Genomic DNA, 21,017 nt, shown 5'->3' with positions numbered 1-21,017 from the left:
TCTGAGGTTATTGATATTTTTCCTGGCAATCTTGATTCCAGCTTGTGCTTCTTCCAGCCCAGCATTTGTCATGATGTACTCTGCATATAAGTTAAATAAGCAGGGTGACAATATACAGCCTTGACGTACTCCTTTTCCTATTTGGAACCTGTCTGTTGTTTCATATCCAGTTCTAACTGTTGTTTCCTGACCTGCATATAGGTTTCTCAAGAGGCAGGTCAGGTGGTCTGGTATTCCCATCTCTTTCAGAATTTTCCACAGATTATTGTGATCCACACAGTCAAAGGCTTTGGCATAGTCAATAAAGCAGAAATAGATGTTTTTCTGGAACTCTCTTGCTTTTTCCATGATCCAGCAGATGTTGGCAATTTGATCTCTGGTTCCTCTGCCTTTTCTAACACCAGCTTGAACATCTGGAAGTTCACTTGGAGAATTTTAAGCATTACTTTACTAGGGTGTGAGATGGGTGCAATTGTGCAATAGTTTGAGCATTCTTTGTCATTGCCTTTCTTTGGGATTGGAATGAAAACTGACTTTTTCCAGTCCTGTGGCCACTGCTGAGTTTTCCACATTGGCTGGCATATTGAGTGCAGCACTTTCACAGCATCATCTTTCAGGATTTGAAATAGCTCCACTGGAATTCCATCACCTCCACCAGCTTTGTTCATAGTGATGCTTCGTAAGGCCCACTTAATTTCACATTCCAGGATGTCTGGCTCTAGGTGAGTGATTGCACCATTGTGATTATCTGGGTTGTGAAGATCTTTTTTGTACAGTTCTTCTGTGTATTCTTGCCACCTCTTCTTAGTATCTTCTGCTTCTGTTAGGTCCATACCATTTCTGTCCTTTATTGAGCCCATCTTTGCATGAAATGTTCCCTTGGTATCTCTAATTTTCTTGAAGAGATCTCTAGTCTTTCCCATTCTATTGTTTTCCTCTATTTCTTTGCATTGACTGCTGAGGAAGGCTTTCATATCTCTCCTTGCTATTCTTTGGAACTCTGCATTCAGATCCTTATATCTTTCCTTTTCTCCTTTGCTTTTCGCTTCTCTGATTTTCACAGCTATTTTTAAGGCCTCATCAGACAGCCATTTTGCTTTTTTGCATTCCTTTTCTTGGGGATGGTCTTGATCCCTGTCTCCTGTACAATGTCACGAACCTCTGTCCATAGTTCATCAGGCACTCTGTCTATCAGATCTAGTCCCTTAAATCTGTTTCTCACTTCCACTGTATAATGAGAAGGGATTTGTTTTAGGTCATACCTCAATGGTCTAGTGGTTTTCCCCAATAGTTGTTAAAGTTGGTACTTATTCCAAGATGAAAGGAAAGTTAAGGAAATGTTCAATTCAGCAACATTATTCAGAAATTTTAGAATGTTAGCCATTTTAGACAATTTGCCACATATTGTTTTGTGTCCACATATGAGATTATCAGGTATCTTACTGGTCCCATCTATCAGAAGGAAAACAGTAAACTCCAGAGAAATTAAATGCCTTGATCACGATCATAGCTTGCTTATGGCAGAACAAATATTAGAATCCATATATTCTGATTCACCTCTCTGTGCTTCTTCCAGTGGGGCTATAGAAATAGAAACAATTATAGAGACATTGAAGAGAGGAAAAAAATTTAATAGAACTTAATGTCAGAAAAACTGTGAATGTCCATTGTAAAAAACGACTGCTGTTTGGTGATAGCTATGCTAACTCAAACTTAAGAGACTGAAGCAGAATGAAAAGCTACAGGTTTAATTATTAATACCTAATAAGTAACTAGGGCTTCCTTTTTGGCTCAGACAGTAAAGAATCTGCCTACAATGCAGGAAACCTGGATTCTATCCCTCACTCAGAAAGATCCCCTGGAGAAGGGAATGGCAACCCACTCCAGTATTCTTGTCTGGAGAATTCCATGGATAGAGGAGCCTGGTGGTGTCTATGGTGTCGGAAAGAGCTGGACACGACTGAGCAGCTAACACTTCCCACTGAAATGAGTAACTAAATGCCTTCAACATTAAACAAACCAACATATGTTGGCAAAATTTTTAAACTGTTCTTAAATTATAACTATAACTTTGTGACACTATGCTAGCTATTTGCTTTCATACTTTATCAGCATGCAGACTTTACTCAGATCATGTTCCACTTTTGCTGAATGGGAAGCTCATGTTTAGAGAGACACAGAAAATATGCAATTCTAATTACAAAATCCAATTATGGATAGTCCATCAGATTTCACACTATTTGAAGACAATTAAAGAAATATGTTTGCTTAATGAGTCTCATGAGAATAAGTAGAACAGAGGTAATTAAACTGCAATAAGGAAAAGCCTATGGACAAATTTCAAAAATTCATGTGGCCCAAACCATAGTAAGTAAGATGAGTTTTCCCTTCATTCCTCTCCTCTTCTTCTTGGTCTTCCACTCCTTCAGCAGTTATGCCTGGACAATCTCACCATCTTACCCTAGTTTCCTCAATCACTGACACAGTGCAGCATCTTATCCCATTTTATCTTTCTTCCCCTGAGCAAGAGTTCCAGATAACAATTAGTTAGAAGGAGTACTGCTCCACTATTGTACATGCAAACATAGAACATGTCCTGATTGTCTAACCCTCAATGTTGAAAACTTTGTGCTAGTAATGAAAGAATTCATTACTTCCTATCACATCACAGGAACCAGGAGGTTTCTGGGTTCCCTCTTGCATTGGCTGTAAGAAAGTTAAAAGCCACATGTTGATCTGCCACTATGAAATGAAAATATTGTACAGTATATACATATCAGGTCAGATCAGTCACTCAGTTGTGTCCAACTCTTTGCAATCCCATGAATCACAGCACGCCAGGCCTCCCTGTCCATCACCAACTCCCGGAGTTCACTCAGACTCACATCAGTGAGTCATCTAGTCAGTGATGCCATCTAGCCATCTCATCCTCTGTCGTCCCCTTCTCCTCCTGCCCCCAATCCCTCCCAGCATCGGAGTCTTTTCCAATGAGTCAACTCTTCGCATGAGGTGGCCAAAGTACTGGAGTTTCAGCTTTAGCATCATTCCTTCCAAAGAAATCCCAGGGCTGATCTCCTTCAGAATGGACTGGTTGGATCTCCTTGCAGTCCAAGGGACTCTCAAGAGTCTTCTCCAACACCACAGGTCAAAAGCATCAATTCTTTGGTGCTCAGCCTTCTTCACAGTCCAACTCTCACATCCATACATGACCACAGGAAAAACCATAGCCTTGACTAGACAAACCTTTGTTGGCAAAGTAATATCCTTGCTTTTGAATATGCTATCTAGGTTGGTCATAACTTTCCTTCCAAGGAGTAAGTGTCTTTTACTTTCATGGCTGCAGTCACCATCTGTAGTGATTTTGTAGCCCAGAAAAATAAAGTCTGACACTGTTTCCACTGTTTCCCCATCTATTTCCCATGAAGTGGTGGATGCCATGATCTTCGTTTTCTCAATGTTGAGCTTTAAGCCAACTTTTTCCCTCTCCACTTTCACTTTCATCAAGAGGCTTTTTAGTTTCTCTTCACTTTCTGCCATAAGGGTGGTATCATCTGCACATCTGAGGTGATTGATATTTCTCCCGGCAATCTTGATTCCAGCTTGTGTTTCTTCCAGTCCAGCGTTTCTCATGATGTACTCTGCATGTAAGTTAAATAAGCAGGGTGACGATATAAAGCCTTGACGAACTCCTTTTCCTATTTGGAACCAGTCTGTTGGTCCATGTCCAGTTCTAACTGTTGCTTCCTGACCTGCATACAGGTTTCTCAAGAGGCAGGTCAGGTGGTCTGGTATTCCCATCTCTTTCAGAATTTTCCACAGTTTATTGTGATCCACACAGTCAAAGGCTTTGGCATAGTCAATAAAGCAGAAATAGATGTTTTTCTGGAACTCTCTTGCTTTTTCCATGATCCAGCAGATGTTGGCAATTTGATCTCTGGTTCCTCTGCCTTTTCTAAAACCAGCTTGAACATCAGGAAGTTCACGGTTCGCGTATTGCTGAAGCCTGGCTTGGAGAATTTTGAGCATTACTTTACTAGCGTGTGAGATATACATATACCCATCCATATAAATGCATTTTTATAATATGAATTCTGTACTCTAAATATACCCTTAATTTTTATGTTAATTTTTAGTTTTTTTTCTCTTTTATTGCATCATTTTATCTTAATGTACATATTTTGATAGAATTAAATACTTTCTGGAACAAGTTGGATTGTATCTGTGTTTGTACCTTGACATATGTAAATACACACATATGTTCACATACATATTAATTTATATGTACATATATACATTTAACTTATAAATGGATCAACATAAATATAAAAATCTACATTCAGTCATTTAAAAAGACTTTCTTTGTGTAGATCCTTACTATTTATTCTGGCGATAGCTTCTCTTGCTCCCTGTTTGTGAAAAATGCCTGCTATTCTTGATCGCTTGTGTCTTCTGTGGAGTGACTAAGCCAGGAAGCAGAACAGTGCCTCTGCTGGTGTGAAGCTGGCCAATTACAGTTAGATGACATAATCTTGGAATTTCTTGAAGTTAGCAAAGATCTTCCAGTTACCTCTTTCTTTCATAGAACAGTTAGCTTCACATATTTGCCAAAATCAGTGTCAAGTTGCTGCATTTGCCAATCCAAATTCTATAGACATTTCTTGATGTACATGTTTATTTCTTATTCTAATTTTATGTTTGTGGCTGAATACCATCTTCTCCATAGTTATAACTACAGTTGCAGCAGCAAGGGAATGAACCTGTTTACATTGTTTAAAGGGTATTGAAGCACAAATACAAGCATATTTTATGAGGAGCTTTTATTTAGACTCATTGTGTCAAGTAGTTACACCACTAGAAGTTTGTGTGCTAAGTCACTTCAGTCAAAGTTTAAATTTACTTAATTCTGAATTAAGAAGGTGTGAAGGACAGGGAAGCCTGGCATGCTGCTGTCCATGGGGTCACAAAGAGTCAGACGGACACAGCCTTGTCACTAAACAGCAACAGATAGGGAAAAGAGAACATCAAGTTAGAAAAAAAGTTTTGGATTCCGTGCTAAATTCTCCTGGAAATTAGCATATGACTTGGGACAAGAAAAATTATGCCCACCCAACCAACTCATAGGATTTTGTGAAAATTTGATAGAATTATTCATAAAAGCTTGCTAAAAATGTAAAGAGCTAGACAAGTCTGATATATTTTTATTTAATTTTTTCTGAAAAAGCATTGTTTTTTGTCAGTGAGTGCATTTTACATTACTTCTGTCATTCTAACCAGTCTGTTGCTTCCTGACCTGCATACAAGTTTCTCAGGAGGCAGGTCAGGTGGTCTGGTATTCCCATCTCTTTCAGAATTTTCGACAGTTATTGTGATCCACACAGTCAAAGGCTTTGGCATAGTCAATAAAGCAGAAATAGATGTTTTTCTGGAACTCTCTTGCTTTTTCCATGATCCAGCGGATGTTGGCAATTTGGCCTCTGGTTCCTCTGCCTTTTCTAAAACAAGCTTGAATATCTGGAAGTTCACAGTTCATGTATTGCTGAAGCCTGGCTTGGAGAATTTTGAGCATTACTTTACTAGGGTGTGAGATGAGTACAATTGTGAGGTAGTTTGAGCATTCTTTGGCATTGCCTTTCTTTGGGATTGGAATGAAAACTGACCTTTTCCAGTCCTGTGGCCACTGCTGAGTTTTCCAAATTTGCTGGCATATTGAGTGGAGCACTTTCACAGCATCATCTTTCAGGATATGAAATAGCTCAACTGGAATTCCATATATATATGCCTTAATATACTGTATTGGTGTTTTTCTTTCTGCCTTACTTCACTGTGTATAATAGGCTCCAGTTTCATCTACCTTGTTAGAACTGATTCAAATGCTTTCTTTTTAATAGCTGAGTAATATTTCATTGTGTGTATGTACCACAATTTTCTTACCCATTCATCTGTCAATGGACAGCTAGGTTGTTTCCATGTCCTAGCTATTGTAAACAGTGCTGCAATGAACATTGGGATACACATGTCTCTTTCATTTCTGGTTCCCTCAGTGTGTATGCCCAGCAGTGTGATTGCTGGGTTGTATGGCAGTTCTGTTTCCAGTTTTTAAAGGAATCTCTACACTGTTCACCATACTGGCTATACTAGTTTGCATTCCCACCAACAGTGTAAAAGGGTTCCCTTTTCTCCACACGCTCTCCAGCATTTATTGTTTCTAGACTTTTTGATAGCAGCCATTCTGACTCATGTGAGATGGTACCTCATTGTGGTTTCGATTTGCGTTTCTCTGATAATGAGTGATTCTGAACATCTTTTCGTGTGTTTGTTAGCCATCTGTATGTCTTCTTTGGAGAAATGTCTATTTAGTTCTTTGGCCCATTTTTTTGATTCAGTCGTTTATTTTTCTGGTATTGAGCTGCAGGAGCTGCTTGTATATTTTTGAGATTAATTCTTTTAATTAAGCCCATTTGTTTATTTTAGCTTCTATTTCCATTACTCTGGGAGGTGGGTCATAGAGGATCATGCTGTGATTCATGTCAGTGTACTGCCAATGTTTTCCTCTAGGTGTATTATAGTTTCTGGTCTTATATTTAGACTTTTAATCCATTTTGAGTTTATTTTTTGTGTATGGTGTTAGTGTTCTAGTTTCATTCTTTTACAGGTGGTTGACCATTTTCCCAGCGTCACTTGTTAAAGAGATTGTCTTTTCTCCATTATATATTTTTGCCTCCTTTATCAAAGATAAGGTGTCCATAGGTGCATGGATTTATCTCTGGGCTTTCTATTTTGATCCATTGACCTGTATTTCTGTCTTTGTGCCAGTACCATACTGTCTTGATGACTGTAGCTTTGCAGTATACTCTGAGGTCAAGCAGGTTGATTCCTCTAGTTCCATTTTTCTTTCTCAAGATTGCTTGGCTGTTCGAGGTTTTTTTTTGTATTTCCATACAAATTGTGAAATTATCTGTTCTAGTTCTTTGAAAAATACCATTGGTAGCTTGATAGGGATTGCATTGAATCTATAAATTGCTTTCGGTAGTATACTCATTTTCACTATATTGATTCTTCCAATCTATGAACATGGTATATTTCTCCATCAATTTGTGTCATCTTTGATTTCTTTCATCAGTGTTTTATAGTTTTCTATATATAGGTCTTTTGTTTCTTTAGGTAGATTTATTCCTAAGTATTTTATTCTTTTCGTTGCAATGGTGAGTGGGATTGTTTCCTTCATTTCTCTTTCTGTTTTCTCATTCTTAGTGTATGGAAATGCATGGGATTTCTGTGTATTAATTTTATATCCTGAAACTTTACTATATTCATTGATGAGCTTTAGTAATTTTCTGGTGTTGTCTTTAGGGTTTTCTATGTAGAGGATCATGTCATCTGCAAACAGTGAGAGTTTTACTTCTTTTCCAACTTGGATTTCTTTTATTTCTTTATTTTCTCTGATTGCTGTGGCTAAAACTTCCAAAACTATGTGAATAGTAGTAGTGAGAGTGGGCATCCTTGTCTTGTTCCTGACTTTAGGGGAAATGCTTTCAATTTTTTGCCATTGAGAATAATGTTTGCTGTGGGTTTATCATATATGGCTTTTAATATGTTGAGGTATATTCCTTCTATACCTGCTTTATGGAAAGTTTTTATCATAATTTTGTCAAAGGCATCTATTGAGATAATCATATGGGTTTTATCTTTCAATTTGTTAATGTGGTGTATCACACTGATTAATTTGCAAATATTGAAGAATCTTTGTATCCCTGGGATAAAGCCCACTTGGTCGTGATGTATGATCTTTTTAATATGTTGTTGGATTCTGTTTGCTAGAATTTTGTTGAGGATTTTTGCATCTCTGTTCATTAGTGATATTGGCCTGTAGTTTCCTTTTTTTGTGGCATCTTTGTCAGGTTTTGGTATTAGGGTGATGGCGGCCTCATAGAATGAGTTTGGGAGTTTACCTTCCTCTGCAGTTTTCTGAGAGTTTGAGTAGATTGGTGTTGCTGCTGCTGCTGCTGCTAAGTTGCTTCAGTCATGTCCAACTCTGTGCGACCCCATAGATGGCAGCCCACCAGGCTCCCCCGTACCTGGGATCCTCCAGGCAAGAATACTGGAGTGGGTTGCCATTTCCTTCTCCAGTGCATGAAAGTGAAAAGCGAAAGTGAAGTCGCTCAATCGTGTCCGACTCCTAGCGACCTCATGGACTGCAGCCTACCAGGCTCCTCTGTCCATGGAATTTTCCAGGCAAGAGTACTGGAGTAGGTTGCCATTGCCTTCTCCAGGATTGGTTTTAGCTCTTCTCTAAATTTTTAGTAGAATTCACCTGTGAAGCCATCTGGTCCTCGGCTTTGTTTGTTGGAAGATTTTTGTTTCCAGTTTCTATTTCCATGCTTGCGATGGGTCTTTTAAAATTTTAAATTCTTCCTGGTTCCATTTTGGAAGACTATGCTTTTCTAAGAATTTGTCCATTTCTTCCAAGTTGTCCATTTTATTGGCATATAGTTGCTGATAGTAGTCTCTTATGATCCTTTGTATTTCTGTGTTCTTTTGTGATTTCTCCGTTTTCATTTCTAATTTTGTTGATTTGATTCTTCTCCCTTTATTTTGTGATGACTCTGGCTAATGGTTTGTCTGTTTTATATATCTTCTCAAAGAACCAGCTTTTAGTTTTCTTGATTCTTGCTATAGTCTCCTTTGTTTCCTTTTCATTTATTTCTGCTCTAATTTTCATTCTTTCTTTCCTTGTACTAACCCTGGGTTTCTTTATTTCTTCTTTTTCTAGTTGCTTTAGGTGTAAAGTTAGGTCATTCATTTTATTTTTCTCTTGTTTTCTTGAGGTAAGCTTGTATTGCTATGAACCTTCCTCTTAGAACTGCTTTTACTGAATCCCATAGGTTTTTGGTTGTCGTGTTTTCATTTTCATTTATTTCTATGTATATTTTTATTTACTTTTTGATTTCTTCCATGATTTGTTGGTTATTCAGAAGCATGTTGCTTAGCCTCCATCTGTTTGTATTTTTAATAGTTTTTTTTTTTTCCTGTAGTTGACATCTAATCTTACTGCATTGTGATCAAAAAAATACTTGAAATGATTTCAACCTTTTTTAATTACCAAGGCTAGATTTATGGTCCAGGATGTGATCTATCCTGGAGAATGTTCCGTGTGTACTTGAGAAAAAGGTAAAATTGTTGTTTTGGGATGAAATGTCCTATAGCTATCAATTAGGTCTAACTGGTCCATTGTTTCATTTAAAGCTTGTGTACCCTTGCTAATGTTCTGTTTCATTGATCTTTTCATAGGTATGTCCTTCTTTGTCTCTTTTCATGGTCTTTATTTCAAAGTCTATTTTATCTGATATGAGTATTGCTACCCCTGCTGTCTTTTGGTCTCCATGTGCATGAAATATCTTTTTCCAGCCCTTCACTTTCACTCTGTATGTGTCCCTAGGTTTGAGGTGGGTCTCCTGTAGACAGCATATATAGGGGTCTTGTTTTTGTATACATTCAGCCAGTCTTTGTCTTTTGGTTGGGGCATTAAACCCATTTACATTTAAGGTAATTATTGGTAAGTATGAACACATTGCCATATGCTTTGTTGTTTTAGTTTCGAGTTTATAAACTTTTTCTGTGTTTCCTGTCTAGAGAAGATCTGTGTTGAAGAGCTGGTTTGGTGGTGCTGAATTCTCTCAACTTTTGCTTGTCTATAAAGCTTTTGATTTCTCCTTCATATCTGAATGAGATCCTTAAGTACAGTAATCTGGATTGTAGGTTTTTCTCTTTTATCACTTTAAGTATGTCTTGCCATTCCCTTCTGGCCTGAAGAGTTTCTATTGAAAGATCACTGTTATCCTTATGGGGATCCCCTTGTGTATAATTTGTTGCTTTTCCCCTGGTGCTTTTCATATTTGCTGTTTGTGTTTGATATTTGTTAGTTTGATTAATATGTGTCTTGGGGTGTTTTGACTTGGCTTTACCCTGTTTGGGACTCTCTGGGTTTCTTGGACTTGGGTGGCTATTTCCTTCCTCATTTTAGGAAAGTATTCAATTATTATCTCCTCAAGTATTTTCTCCTCCCCTTTCTTTTTGTCTTCTTCTTCTGGGACTCCTATTATTTGAATGTTGGGGTATTTAACATTGTCCCAGAGGTCTCTGAGGTTGTTTTCATTTCTTTTAATTCTTTTTTCTTTTTCCCCCTCTGCTTCATTTGTTTCTAACATTCTATCTTCCACCTCACTTATCCTCTCTTCTGCCTCAGTTATTCTACTGTTTATTCCCTCCAGGGTGCTTTTGATCTTAGTTATTACATTATTCATTATTGATTGACCCTTCTTTATTTCTTCAAGGTCCTTGTTAAACATTTCTTGCATCTTCTCAATCCCTGTCTCTAGTCTATTTATCTGTAACTCCATTTTGTTTTCAAGATTTTTGGATCATCTGTACTATCATTATTTTGAATTCTTTTTCAGCAAGACTCCCTGTCTCCTCCTCTTTTGTTTGGTTTACTGGGCATTTATCATGTTCCTTCACCTGCTAAATATTTCTCTGCCTTTTCCTTTTGTTTAGATTGCTGTGTTTGGAGTGCCCTCTCTGTAGGCTGAAAGTTCTTCAGTTCAGTTCAGTCGCTCAGTCGTGTCCAACTCTTTGCAACCCCCATGAATTGCAGCACGCCAAGCCTCCCTGTCCATCACCAACTCCCAGAGTTCACTCAGACTCACGTCCATTGAGTCAATGATGCCATCCAGCCATCTCATCCTCTGTCGTCCCCTTCTCCTCCCGCCCCCAATCCCTCCTAGTATCAGAGTCTTTTCCAATGAGTCAACTCTTTGCATGAGGTGGCCAAAGTACTGGAGTTTCAGCTTTAGCATCATTCCTTCCAAAGAAATCCCAGGGCTGATCGCCTTCAGAATGGACTGGTTGGATCTCCTTGCAGTCCAAGGGACTCTCAAGAGTCTTCTCCAACACCACAGTTCAAAAGCATCAATTCTTCGGTGCTCTGAAAGTTCTTAGTTCCTCTTTATTGTGGGGCTTGCTCCCTGTGGGTGGGGTTGGACTAGTGGTTGTCAAGGTTTCTTGGTTAGGGGAGCTTGCGTTTGTATTCTGGTGGGTGGAGCTAGATCTCTTCTTTAAGAAGTGCAGTGAAGTGTCCAGTAGTGAGTTTTGGGGTGTCTATGGGTTTGGCATGGCTTTGGAAAGCCTGTCTTTTAATGCTCAGGGCTGTGTTCCTGCTTTGCTGGAGAATTAGCATGGTGGTCTTGCTCTGGATTTTGTTGGTTCTTGGATGGAGCTTGGTTTCAGTGTAGGTATGGAGGCCTTTGGTTGAGCTCATGTCTTATTAATGTTACCTGGAACTGGGAGTTCTCTGATGTTCTCAAGTTCTGGAGTTAAGCCTCCTGCCTCTGGCTTTCGGTCTTATTCTTACAGTAGCCTCAAGACTTCTCCATCCATACAGCACAAATCATAAAACATCTAGGTTAATGGTGAAACAATTCTCCACAGCGAGGGACACCCAGAGATGTTCACAGAATTACATGGAGAAGAGAAGAGTGAGGAGGGAGACAGAAGTGACCAGGAGAAGAGGGGAAGTCAAAAGGGGAGAGAGCCATCTAGCCAGTAATCGATTTCCTAAGGGCTTTCCACAGTCTGGAACGCCCAGAGAGATTCACAGAGTTACATAGAAAGAGAAGAGGGAGGACGGAGATGGAGGTGACCAGGAGGAACAGAGGGTGAGTCAAAACAGGAGAGACTAATCTAGCCAGTAATCAGTTTCCTAAGTGTTCCCCACAGCCCAGAACACCCAGAGAGATAGATTCACAGAGTTAAGTAGAGAAGAGAAGAGGGAGGGAGGAGATAGAGGTGACCTGGGAGAGAAAAGGGAGGATCAAAAGGGGAGAGAGCAATTAAGCCAGTAATCACACCCCTAAGTGAAAATGGATACTGAAGATTAGATTCTTAAAGGTACAAAATTGATAACAAATACCAAAAACAAAGATTAAAAATCTAGAATAGAAGTTATACTCTCAAAAAAAAAAAACAATATTAAAAATATAAAACAAAATCAATCACAAAAATTATGAAAAATATATATATGAAATTTGCTTTAAAATAGGGTCTTTTTTTGCAAGGTAATAGGTTATAAAAATAAAAATTAAAGGAATGATAATGAACTTAAATTATAAGAAAAATTTTAAAGTGATAATAGTAAAAATATATCTAGGAATTTCTCTGGAGCTTTTGTGGGTAGTGTGGGGTCAATTCAGTTTCAGATAGTTCCTTGTTCCAGCTTTCACTTGTTCTCAAGGTCTATAGGCCCCCTCCAATGCTTAGTCAATGTTAACTACAGGGTGTTAATCTGTTGCACCTGTAACTTCCAGAGCGGTTCCCTCTTCGTTTATTTTGGCTTCCTCTGTTTGCAAGTCTCTTCAGTGTCTAATTTCCACCCTGACACAGGGGGCAAATGTGGTCATTTATTTAGGCTCACTTGTTCAGTTGTGTTGTGGTGAGGGATGGACCCTGCAAATAAATATCGCTGGTGTGTGTAGGGAGTGCTCACAGTATATAGACCACACTGGGTTTGCCCCAGCTCAAGGTGGTGTGTTCTTCCTGGGTCTACACTGCTCAGGCTCCAGAATGTTCTGCAGGGGCACTGTCCAAAGTGAACCCTGCATTTCATACATTACCCAGGTCTAAGATGCTCAGGTTCTCAGGTCCTCCGTAAGGGCATAGACTCAGCTGAGTGTGTGTTTTATGCCCTTCCCAGGTCTAAGCAGCTCAGGTGACCAGGCGCTTGGTGAGTGCACTGTCCCAAGTGGGCTGTGCATCTTAATCACCTCCCTGGCCCCAGCTGCTCGGTTTCCCAGGAGTGCCATGAAGGCACCGTCTCAGGTGTGCTGTGTGTCTCCTCTGAGGAGTTGATCTCAGGCTGTGACCTTCCTGGGAAATGGCAACTGTCCAGGATCCCAGGAAGATGTGGTTAGCAACTGGGAGCCTGCTCACAGTTTGGTGGAGGATGCTGGTCTCTGGAGCCAAGATTGCCCCTTGCCTTCTGGCTCTGGCTGTCACACACCTACCTCTCTGCCTCTGGGAGAGGCCTGTACAGTGCTGGCTAGCTCTCTTTTGGTATTCACGCACTCCTTTGTTCTGTGAGCAGGCCAGGCTGCACCTTAGAGCCTTTTTCGGGAAAGATCTCTTTTTTCTCTCTCTCTGGTGATCTCACAGTTTGAGTTGCTGTCTCACATTAGCTCCCTCAGATTGTCCTCAGGGCATTCAGACCCAGTCCTTACCCTAAGCATCGATTACACAGCCCACCCCTCCTCGTCCAGCCCCCGCTTGCTGGTGGCGGATACGAGCTTCTGAGCTACTTTGCTGGCAGTTGTGGTTAGGAGCATATTCTGTGTGTGTTTTTTTGTTTGTTTGTTTTCTCTTGGTTATGTTGCTCTCTGAGATTCCAAAAACCCCCTCAGACCCTCCTGTGAGAGGGTCTCCTACTGTTTGGAAACTTCTCTTCCTTTCATGACTCCCTCCTGAGGACGGGTCTCAGTCTATAACTCTTTTGTCTCTCTTCTTGTCTTTATATTTTGTCCTACATCCTTTCAAACAGAATGGGCTTCCTTTCTGGTTGCCTGGTGTCCTCCGCCAGCATTCAGGAGTTGTTTTGTGGAAGTTGCTCGGCATTCAAATGATCTTTTGATGAATTTGTGGGGGAGAAAGTGGTCTCCCTGTCCTATTCCTTCACCATCTTTGGACAGGAGAGCGTGGTTTCCTTTCAGTCATCATAGTCCCACATGGGTGGGACCCTAGGGGTTTTTTTTAGTTAAGAATTACTTTCTCTGTAGATGATAAGGCGATTAAATAATGCCAATTTTAAAAGAAGGCATACATGCATTCTAGAGGTTTGTCAAAATCCAGTCTTCCTTTTATGTCTGAAAACAATAGTAAATCATGGAGTGAGAAATTAAAAAAAAATGTTTCTTTCCATTTTTACATGTGCCTCTTCTCTTCAATGCAGTCATACTCTTGCCAAGAAAACCACCCTTGGTGTGCTCCCCTTGGTGTGCTCCCGCAGGCTACACTCTGAAAGATGGGTCTCTTCTCATAGATCGCAGGCTGAGGATGGCTTGTTCTTCTGCTTGTAGTAGCCACCTTAATGTGACATCTTTAATTTGAGTAAGATTTGTATACTCAATATGTATCGGACCAGAATTTTTCCCATTTACCTCCACAGATTCATGTAAAATGCTTCACTGAATTGAAAAAAAAATATTAATTTTTATTGGGCTGTGGTTGATATATACTGTTGTGTTGGTTTTGGGTGTACAGCAAAGTGAATCAGTTATGCATATTAATATATCCACTCTTTTTTTAAAGATTTATTTCCCATGTAGGCCTTTACAGAGTACTGAATAGAATTCCCTGTGCTATACAGTAGGTTCTTGTTCCCAGGTGGCTCTAGTGGTAAAGAATCCACCTGCTGATGCAAGGGATGCAAGAAATATGGGTTCTATCCCTGGTTCGGGAAGATCCTCTGGAGGAGGGCATGGCAATCCATTCCAGTAGTCTTGCCTGGAAAATTCCATGGACATAGGAGCCTGGCAGGCTATAGTTCATGGACCCACAAAGAGTAGGACACAGCTGAGCACACATAGATCCATGTTGTAGAATTTATATACAGCAGTATGTATATGTAACCCTAATGTTCCAATTTATCCCCCCTCCCTTACACCGTGGTAATCAGAAGTTTATTTTCTGCATCTGTGATGATACTTCTGTGGGGTTTTGTTTTGTTTTAATGATAAAACTACTTGGTTCTAATAGCTTGCTACTATCAACAAGTAAGAATTATTAAATCTTTAAAAATAACCCAATCAAAAAATGGGCAGGTCTAAATAGACATTTCTCTGAAGAAGACATACAGGTGACCAGTAGGCACCTGAAAAGATGTTCATTGCTAATTATTAGAGAAATGAAAAGTAAAACCACAGTGAATTATTGCTTCACACTGGTCGGAATGACTATCGTCAAAAAGTCTACAAATAATAAATGCTGGAGAAGGTTTAGAGAAAAGGGGGAATCTTCTTACACTGCTGGTGGGAATCTAAATTGGTGCATCCACTACAGAAAATAGCGTGGAGGTTCCTTAAAAAACTGAAAATAGAGCTACCATGTGGTCCAGCAATTCTACTCTTGGACATATATCCAGAAAAAAACAAAAACTCTTAATCTGAAAAGATACATGTACCCTAATGTTATAGCAGCACTATTTGCAACAGCCAAGACATAGAAATGACCCAAGTGCACATCAACAGACAATTGGTTTAAGAAGATGGGCTTCCCAGGTGGCTCAGTGGTAAAGAATCCGCCTGACAATGCAGGAGACATGGGTTCAATCTCTGGGTTGGGAAGATCCCCTGGAGTAGGAAATAGCAACCTTTTCCAGTATTCTTGCCCAGAAAATTCCATAAACAGAGAAGCCTGGCAGACTGCAGTCCTTACGGTTACAAAGAGTCGAACACAATTGAGCATGCATACTCACACACACGGTGCATGTGTGTGTATATGTGTGTGTATATATATATATATATATTTCTCAGCTACAAAAAGAATGAAATACTGCCATTTTCAGCACCATAGATAGACCTAGAGAATATCATACTAAATGAAGTAAGTCAGAGAAAGAAAGACAAGTATTATATCACTTACATGTGGAATCCAAAAAAATAATACAAGTGAATGTATATATAGAATAAAAATAGACTCACAGATGTAAAAAACAAATTTATGGTTACCGAAAGGGAAAGTAGGGGAGGGATAAGTTAGTAATATGGGATTAACGGACACAAACTACTATACATAAAATAGATAGGCAACAAGGACTTACTGTATAACACAGGGAACTCTTCAATATCTTCTTATAACCTATAATAGAGAATAATCTGAAAGATATATACATAGAACTGAGTCATTTTGCTGTATACCCAAAATTAAAACAATATTTTAAATCAAGTATAGTTCAATTAAAAATAAAGAAATTATTAAATCTTTACAGGACTACCATGAGTTAAGCCACAGGGATAATATTAAAAAATAGTACCCGTGATCTGACCTGCACAAAAGTTAAGAAAGTATTTCAAAGTCATGAAACTGTCAAGAGTAAAATGAATTCAAGACTTGCAGTTAAATTTGTTGTTCTTTCTTTAATTCATTTAACCATCAAGCAAGATTATACTGAATTGTCCTGTCATATATAGTAGAAAATAAATCTACTTAGGGAAAGCATGATGGGAGAAAGATTAATTGGGGGCATATCCTTTCAAAATGGTTAAGTAGCAGAACTCACAGAATTCAAAACAGTTGATGGCTCTTCAGAGAGCCATTGTGTCACTCTCAGGGTAAGGGTCTATGCATGAAAGGTATCACAAGGCAAAGAAATATGGCCAGAGTTGAGCATGTTGGTGAAGGCTAAAGCTAGCACATAATCACACTGCTGATTCCTGACTTGGTATTCAACTCTGTTATTTCAGACCCCAAATAGAAATACATGCAGAGAGGCAAACTTTGGAACATAGCAGAAATATGAAATGGCAACATGGTTCTAGTTTGTTTGGATTTGTTAGAAATTTAGGCAGAATATGCTTGATCTTATCTGAAAGCTTTTCCAAGAGTTCCATCTGTGTAAACAGCTGACCCATGAGTACACATGGGCAGTGGCCTGAACACACATGCACGCACGCACCCAGCCACCCATGACAGCAGTACTGGGCAGAGGAACCCCATCACCACCACCACCACTATCACTGCTTCCATGACCACATTCTGAGTTTTCCAAAATCTATAACAGGTTCCTTTGGGTTGCTTCAAATTCATCAGGATTTGGCTGGAGAGAAAACATGTAAGACTATGTTCTGCCAGGCCTTGCCGAGGTCCAGCACCAGCTGATCCAGGGAGTTCGAAGCGGGGACGGCGTCGGCGAGGATCAGGATACAATAGCTTCAATTAGATATTAATTAGAGATGTAAAGAGTAATAGAATGAGGATAGCTCAGTAGGAAAATTCAGTGGAGAAAAGAGGCTGAGTAGCTTGGTTTACACAGGAGACCAGTAAAACTTCAAGACAAGAAGTTTGCACCACTTACATAGGCCGCAGGTGTCCTTCTGTTCTCCCAAAGGAGAGGAGACACTGAGGCCTCCCCGGTTGGATCTTAGAAGCCCAGGCAAAATTAGTAAGCTTGGTGGGTTCCGTGCTCCAGATGGAGACTCAGCCAGAGTTTAAGAGAGAGAGTGACATGGGCAGACCAGTATTTTGAGAAACTGATCCCAATTCTTTATTTTCCATGATCTACTTTTACACACTGAGATGTTATGCAAAAGCCACGTGGGGTCAGCAGTCCTGACTTTTATCAAAGTCAGGTGCTTCCTACAAATGTATACAGAGGTCTTAGGGGTGTTACATCATCTTCTGGCCAGGGGGCCTGCTGACAATTTATGACCCTCTCCTTGTGACAGCGGTCAGTCAACCAGGACACTTATTTCTCCAGGGGTGATTATTCTTAAAAAAGATTCCACCTTCTGAAGGTACCAGATAAAGTTACATTCCTATAGGGTGAGGGTGTAGTGGGTTTTAATTAAGGAAAGAATTTACTTAGCCTAAGGTCTAACGTGATTAGTATCAAAGGTTAATACTTATTTCTTCTATATATTCATTAATGTGTGTAAGGGCAGGGGATGTGGAGACTTAGCAACAAACATTGGCTCAACAAATGAAAAACCCTTCACCAACACAATTTCTAATCAGCCCATTATACTTATACTAATAGTTTTCTAACTTCTCTAAAAAACCTGTTTTTAGAAGGTTTAAAGCATCTCATGCCTCTCACAGTTGGGAGGCTGTGAGCAATCACATGTGGCCGGACAAGCCTGTCAGGCAGGCTAGAGAAACTTCAGAGGAGTTTGTAGGTTAAAACACTCCTGTCACACCCAGGAATTATTATTAACTGGAGCTCTAAGTTAACTCCTTCTCTGAAAGAGGTGGTGGGGGACAGCCCCCCGGAAAGTCAGAGTTGTAGGTAAGAGCACAAAGTAGTAAAGTAGGCAGGCTCTGGTTATGGGGGTAGATGCTCGAGGATTTCCAGGGAGACTCCTGAGGCTTGATCCCGCCTTTGTGTATGTCCAGCCTCCTTCCTCATGACCTTTGTCATGGGCGGAGTGCCTCACGCTGGCAGGCCTGAGGAATCCCTCAAGAGCAGCTGTAGGATCCCATTTGTTCCTGATGTTTGGGGACACAGAACACTCAAATATCAATTACTAACATGTTACAGGGACACTTTTCCACTGGACTGTATTCACATCTGAAGAAATAGGCGTATCATTTCACCCTTGACTTCCCAGACCCTAATCTCCATCTGTGAGATGAGAATGACTACCCCGTACCCTTTTGTCACAGCAATATTGAAAGAAGAGAAATGAAAATATTCTACTAATGACTTTGTGTATGTGTTTCTTCCTTGTCCCTGTTGTTCTCCAATGGCATCAACATAGCTTTAGCCCGACATGCCATATGGACCGAAGTCTTGGCTTGATCTGTGATGAATGCCCTGTTGGGTACTCAGGACAACGCTGTGAGAGGTAAGCATGTACTCAACTGTCTTTCACTGTGATTTCCACCTTGGGAGTTATAAAACCACAGGCATCATCATCTTTTGCACTGCCCCAGAAAGGCCACCACACTTGGTGAGTTGAAATAAAGTTTCTTACCACACTTGTCAAACAAATGCATTATATTCTTATAGTTTATTTATTCTCTAGAAATTGCTCCATAAATCTCCATTCACTCAGAGAATGTTTGATTAATGTTTTAATCTTAAAGGTTAAGCATTAACCTGCAATCTTTCTAGAAAGTATTGCTCAAGTGGAAAGTCATGCACTTTAAGATTTATCTTGCTGTCTACATTGGCAACATTTATTTTTCATAATTAGCTTTTTGTCCTTAAAATGTAGCTTAAGTGTGTAGTTCATAGTTCAGCAAGTGATCCATAATTCACCTTAAATATATTTGAAAATTGAAACCAAATGTAATTATTATCATGATTTATATGCCCATCTAATTGTTTCTAAGTCAATATTTTAATTCCTGTTGATTTTACTAGATTGTTTTGCATTGGATCCAGGATATTATTTTCTGTAACTTGAGTGATTATTTTTTCTCCTAAAATCTTTCCAAGGAAAAGTTTCTTCCGTATTTCAGGTTTACTGAAAATGGAACAAATTTCTCCCATGATATTGTTGACCAACACAACTCTCTGGTTGTAGCATTGAAAACAGTCCCTTTTGCTGCCATTGCTAGAGATTAGGCAGGGGTGGAACTAGAGGGAGGGGTAGAGGAAATGACCTGCTTTCACCCAGCATCACCAAGGTGAACACCGCAGAAGGCTGTTTCTGCCTATCCTTTCCTGTCCTCTTGGCAGCCATCAGGTCTGTTTCAACCAGACTGCATAAAGTTAATGAAGCAAGGGCCAATCACCCAGAGAGAATTCAGCCAGCAGCTAGCAGTCTGTGGACAAAGTGCCAATGACAGCTCTGAGCAGCAACAAGTACTGTTTGTGAGTACGGCAGCATTTGTAAATTTGTAATGGAGGAACAGAGCTGAAATAAAGAGGATTCAATTTTAATCGAGAAACTGAAAGTCTTTGATTTTGCTTATGTTTTTTATTTAAAGGAGGGCACATGCATGGCAACCCACTCCAGTGTTCTTGCCTGGAGAATCCCAGGGACGGGGAAGCCTGGTGGGCTGCCGTCTATGGGGTCGCACAGAGTCGGACACGACTAAAGCGACTTACCAGCAGCAGCACATGCATATTACTTACTGTAATAGCAGAGCATACCATTGCCTGGACAGATTTACATCAAATGCCTAACCACTCTGGCTCACTACAGGCAAATTTTTTTTTTTTTTTTTAGCAACTGGAAAATGACAGCTGTGCTGTCATACAAGGCCATTTAATCCACCAATCTAGGTGAGCTTAGTCTCTGATGTATTTGTACCGCTCTGCTCCATAATATGTATTTTCTACATGTTAGACAGTGGTTTCTGAGCCACCTACAATTTAAATGCCTACATTTTATTTAATAAACATGTGTTTATCAGCTATTATGTGCTGAGCACAGGGCTAAACTAAACACAGGTTATAAGCAGATGTACCCTACCATCCTTGCCCTCAAGCAGCTCACATTTTTAATGTGAGTGAGAATAGTTGATTGTATTCTGGAGAACATTCTAGTCTGAATAATAAAATTCACCTAGGAAAGAGATGCTTGAAAGAAAGGATGGTTTCCTTTCTAAAGTCTATTAATTTGATTCAAAAGAAGGTAGAAACATGCATAGGCAGCTTATCATATGGCATATCTTGCCTCTAACTCAAGTTTTTCAAATATAATCTTAAACTATTATTATATGAAATATGTGATATTATATTTTTCTAGCCAAAATCTGGATCAGGGCTTCCAGGAATGTTTAGTCTATCATTCCTCTGTATGAGCCAAAAAGTACATTTGTGTGCATTGCGTGCTCAGTCGTATCCGACTCTTTCTGACCCATGGACTGTAGTGCACCAGGCTCCTCTGTCTGTGGAATTTTTCCGGCAAGGATACTAGAGTGGGTTGCCAATTCCTACTCCAGGGGATCTTCCTGACCCAGGGGACTTAGGGATCAAACCTGTGTCTCCTGATTCTCCTGTATTGACAGGTGGATTCTTTAGCTCTGAGCCATCTGGGGGATCCAAACAATTAGAAACATTTTGGCAGATGTGCCAGCTGAAGTAGATGTGAGAGAGAATAAGGGTCAGGGAAGGAAAGAGATGTGGGTTGCACTGAAAATTTTGTAATCAAAACTATTCTGGGAGTGATTAGAGTAATCAGTTATGCACATCATTTACACAAAATCAGCTTGAAAAACTGAAGCTGTGTTTCAAAAGCTATAGATGTTCTTGGAATAGAGTTCTATGATCATGGAAGTCTGGGAAGCATCTATTAGCTTGTCAA

At 39.7% G+C, this 21,017-nt stretch overlaps 1 protein-coding gene across 3 annotated transcripts in view; it reads left to right on the top strand.

The window, feature by feature from the left end:
- Window positions 1-21,017, top strand: part of LAMA2 (laminin, alpha 2) — a 705,371-nt gene that overhangs the window by 426,410 nt on the left and 257,944 nt on the right. For all 3 annotated transcript variants that reach the window (XM_010834646.1, XM_010834645.1, XM_010834644.1), the window contains exon 18: window positions 18,519-18,605. In XM_010834646.1, coding sequence (XP_010832948.1) covers window positions 18,519-18,605 — 87 coding nt within the window. The remainder of the gene's footprint in view (window positions 1-18,518; window positions 18,606-21,017) is intronic.

This window comes from Bison bison, unplaced genomic scaffold, assembly GCF_000754665.1.
Source record: "Bison bison bison isolate TAMUID 2011002044 unplaced genomic scaffold, Bison_UMD1.0 scf7180017864035, whole genome shotgun sequence".
NCBI classification, from domain to species: domain Eukaryota; kingdom Metazoa; phylum Chordata; class Mammalia; order Artiodactyla; family Bovidae; genus Bison; species Bison bison.
This window is presented reverse-complemented; position numbering and strand designations above follow the sequence as displayed.